At 40.5% G+C, this 3,948-nt stretch overlaps 1 protein-coding gene across 1 annotated transcript; it reads right to left on the bottom strand.

Moving 5' to 3' along the window:
* Nucleotides 1–370: 370 nt before the first annotated feature.
* On the bottom strand, nucleotides 371–2,734 carry LOC113773300 (vicilin-like seed storage protein At2g28490). The gene is made up of 5 exons (XM_027317917.1): nucleotides 2,371–2,734; nucleotides 1,773–1,966; nucleotides 1,606–1,686; nucleotides 1,126–1,530; nucleotides 371–1,009 (listed from the first exon to the last, which is right to left on the bottom strand). The coding sequence occupies exons 1-5, from the start codon at nucleotides 2,732–2,734 to the stop codon at nucleotides 527–529; spliced, it is 1,527 nt and encodes a 508-aa protein (XP_027173718.1). The 3' UTR covers nucleotides 371–526.
* Between the last annotated feature and the right edge of the window lie 1,214 nt (nucleotides 2,735–3,948).

A 3,948-nucleotide genomic window follows, 5' to 3' on the forward strand; every position in this document is an offset into this window, starting at 1 on the left:
TCCAAAACTAACAGTGTTGAATTTTCAGGAACGCCAGAAATCTTGAAAAGAGAACCACACACATTTATATAAATATATATATATATATATATATCACCCTTTACACTCCAATTTATATAGATCATTAGTATCATTTTGGACGTAAGAAAAGAAAAGGGTTCAAAATAAAGGTATCACCTCCTCTCAGAATCCGAAGAAAACAGAGCTGGAAAACTGATGGTTAAGCAATAACTACAAGAAAACTTATCCAAAAGGTAGTAGTATTATTGCCGTTCGTCCAAAAGCCTCAGATTTTATTCACACAGAGCCGAACACAAAGGCAAAACAATTTAAAAAAAAAAAAAGAGAGAGAGAAAGAAAATGCTGAAAAGTGGTCACAGATTTATTCACGTCCTAGTCTTCAGAAACAACTGAAGACAGAATTCGAACCAAAACAGAAGGCAAAAGCCGAACACAGGAGTGGTGTGCTGTGAAATGGTGTGCATCATTCCAGCATCAATGTGACAAAAAACAACCCTTCTAAATTCTAATCAAAACCCATGATCATGTCACTGCCAAAGCTCCTGATCATTTTTGGTACAGCTCTCTCTTCCCTACTACTAGGCTTCGTCGGCTCGCCCTCGCCCGATGGTGCAACAGGTGAAGAAGGTAAGATTGTGGATTCGCGCTGAGCGTCGAGGATTTCTCCGAGCCTTTCCTCATCCACACCAAATGCAGCTGCAAGTTCAGGTCCCCTCATGTTATCTAGAAGTGAATTTGCTCCTACCAAGAACTGGGGCCGGTTGTCTCGCGAAGATGTGGTGAAGCCGAAGAACTCAAACGGGCCAGCTCTTGATGCAATTTGGCAGAATGGGAAGTACCTAGGAATCCAAAATGCATCTCCCTCTTTCACTTGTGCATCCATTGCCAAACTTCCATTCGGAAAGACAATCTGGATTCTACCGGTTCCTCTCAAAACTATTCCATACTCGACTGCTCTTGGATTAACGTGGGGTGCCATCATTGATCCCTAGATTCATCGAACAAATAGCACTTTGATACCATAATACAGTCTTGACAAAATACTAAGCCATATATATAGTCTAAGAAATGTGTGAAGGGGTGCAGCAAAGGAAAAGAATTTACCGCGGTAAGATTGACGAGGTAGACACCAATATCAGAGTGGCGAAGAGGAGAGTAATCATTTTCGTCCACGGCTTTGCTCCATCCATAATCGTTCTTGAAGTCGGCTTTTCTTTCGTAAATGTTGCAAGCCTCTGGGCCTCTCCCTGTGCCTCTCGTGTCATCATCTCTATTCTTTTCCTCCCCGAAGATTGATATCAATAGCTTCCTGAATGACCAAGTTGGCTGCTCTTCGTCTTGGTTTGCCTCTTCTTCAGCATGCACGACTCTCTTCAAGTGAGCTAGCCTCTGATGCTCTTTTAGGTCCAAGAATTTTGACCACATGCTTGGTGCACGAGAATCAGATAAATACACGATTGGGCCTAAATGTTGCCTTGTCATGAAATCTCTCAATTCATCCACTGAGACCTGTTGAAGAAATTTATTGAAGAAAAGGTAGCAACAATGATGGTTTTAGGAAACATTTCTAAGGTTTGTACTTACATTAAACGCAGTCGACATTGTTAAAGGATCGAATCCAGAGAGTATAGATGTGGGATTTGTTCCTCCACCGACGAAGAAAGACTGCAGACAGATCATGTGTGATTAATTAAGACACGGCTAACAGATAATCATGCTATAAAATCGAAACAGAACACAGAAGTAGTAACCCGGAAGCCATGCTGATGCCAATGCCATCCATAGTTCTCGGACGTTTCAATGCTGCAGATTATGTAAAGCTTCTGGCCTTCTGCGGCGTTAACCAAGTAGAATGCAGAACCAGATGCAATTCTATACAGATCCCCAGTCTTCAAATGCCTTTCTGCAAAATCATCCTCGTAGACGTGTCCAATTCTTGCTTCCCCTGAAATATCAAATCCGTTTATAAAACATAAATCATCTAAACCAATTTGCAATTACAGAGATGATAAACATAATTAATAAGAGGTTTCCATCCCAATATGGCACAGCTGGTCAACTGAAGAAGATGAGACACTTTGTCATTACGTTGATAGTTACTAGGAGAGGAGACACAATCATGGACTAGCTAGAAACTTCTCTAGTTCTCTCTTGCCGTAAACATATGAACATAAATCCTTAAGTAGTAGATCATATCAATTTCATTTGATGCTTCAATTTTTCGATAAACTAAGCTCCATATTTCTAAGGATATTCAATATAAGTAAGTGAGGACGTAGTCTAACAGTGTCGAGTTCACAACCAAGAAACTCTTGAGAGTTGAGAGGGACTGAGAGATCAAAAGAATACCTCTACGGACGAAGAGGATGAGATTGGAATCAAGATACTGAGGGATGAAAAGACTGTTTGGTTCCATAGTAATCAAGCCCATATGCATTGGACTTCTCCAGAGTCTATGACCGCCATTCCTTATCACCCTCATATGCCCAGCATCAGTTCTCACCACATCCAGTGACTCCCGCAACAAGAACCTGCTGTTTCCCCCCACCCCAGGCTCTCCTCCTTCGCCACCGCCCTCCTCCCTCTCTCCTCCTTTTCCTCCTCCACCGATCCCTGCTCCCCCTTCATCTTGGTTATAGAAACCACCAACAGTGGCCACCAGTGCAAAACACACCACCAATAAAGCTAAAAACACTGCAGAAATCTTTCCCATGCTCAGTTTTTTCTTTTCCTGAATTCTTTGTTTACTGCTCTTCTTTTTCTTGGGTTTTTTTTTCCCCTCACTCTCTTTGAAATCTCTGATTGTGTGAAATGCGAGAGTGAAAAGGGGGTTTAAGTAGAGGGGGATTGACGAGTGAGAAGGGAGGGAGGAGTAACAGGTGTCTTTCATGCAGGTTTTCAAGGCTTTGTTGGCAATATCCAGGAGTAGCCAGTTTGCCACAGTACTAGCGTCGGGGCATGCACCCAGAAATATCCGTTCTGCATGCGAGAAGAAGTCTTTCTAACCACTCCTCTCCTGCATTCCCTGGTCTATTATTACTGCTTAATTATCTATTACCAGTTAAAACTTGGAAGAAAAGGCCCAGAGGCCTTGAAATTTTTCTGTCGTGAGTTCTTCATTGAAGGCATGTCATATTTGTCACTTGTCTCCTTCCTTCCTGAATACTACAATTCCTCTTGGGCATTCCTGAATCAATTGCAGTTCGTTGAGGTCGATGATTTATCAGTTTCAAGAGAGAAATAATGATTGGTATTACAGTTGCATAATGAATACTTGCTTGAGAAATGGCCATTGAGATTGCAGGTGGGATTGAATAAGGGTCCTCAGTTGCCATCATGATTATATTATTATTCACTTTTGTGTACCAAAAATAGGAAATTAGGTAAGGTACCTTGTGCTTCTTTTTTTACCAAGTAACACCTATGGGGAAAATGTTGTGGTAATGTACCAAGGCAAATACACCTCAACAAATCTATCATTTAACACACTCCCAAAAAATATAGTATATATCATTTTGTTAGTCCTCTCAGCCTTTGTATATATATATATTTTTTGCCTTTCTAAATATTTTCTGTTTTAGCAGGGCAAATATTACAGGTAAGATACTTGCACCGGTTATTCGATAAATAATCAAGTGGACACAAAACCAAAGCTTCCAATTCAAGGGTAGCCATTCTTTGCCCAATTCCTAATTGTTGCTAACTGAACTCCAGTTTTGTAATGAAACCATTCGATCCAAAGAAATAATTACAGCTTTCTAAGTTGAAATAAGTTTAAACAAGTAATAAAAGAACTTGTCACCACAGTCTGATCAATTTTGTCAATATTAGGCACACATTATTGATGGAGGGGGGAAAAACCACCAAATGGATCATATTGACCATCTCGTTTAACCTTTTTGGTCAAATATATTTTAAACTGTGAAT

This window comes from Coffea eugenioides, chromosome 1, assembly GCF_003713205.1.
Source record: "Coffea eugenioides isolate CCC68of chromosome 1, Ceug_1.0, whole genome shotgun sequence".
NCBI lineage: Eukaryota > Viridiplantae > Streptophyta > Magnoliopsida > Gentianales > Rubiaceae > Coffea > Coffea eugenioides.

What these genes read in the sequence shown, in the direction of transcription:
- LOC113773300 (XM_027317917.1), bottom strand. Translation starts at nt 2,734, where the DNA reads ATGGGAAAGATTTCTGCAGTGTTTTTAGCTTTATTGGTGGTGTGTTTT. An exon ending in GGCATCAGCATGGCTTCCGG is followed by an intron (nt 1,687 to 1,772) that starts GTTACTACTTCT and finishes ATCTGTCTGCAG; the next exon opens with TCTTTCTTCGTCGGTGGAGG. An exon ending in CAATGTCGACTGCGTTTAAT is followed by an intron (nt 1,531 to 1,605) that starts GTAAGTACAAAC and finishes TTTCTTCAACAG; the next exon opens with GTCTCAGTGGATGAATTGAG.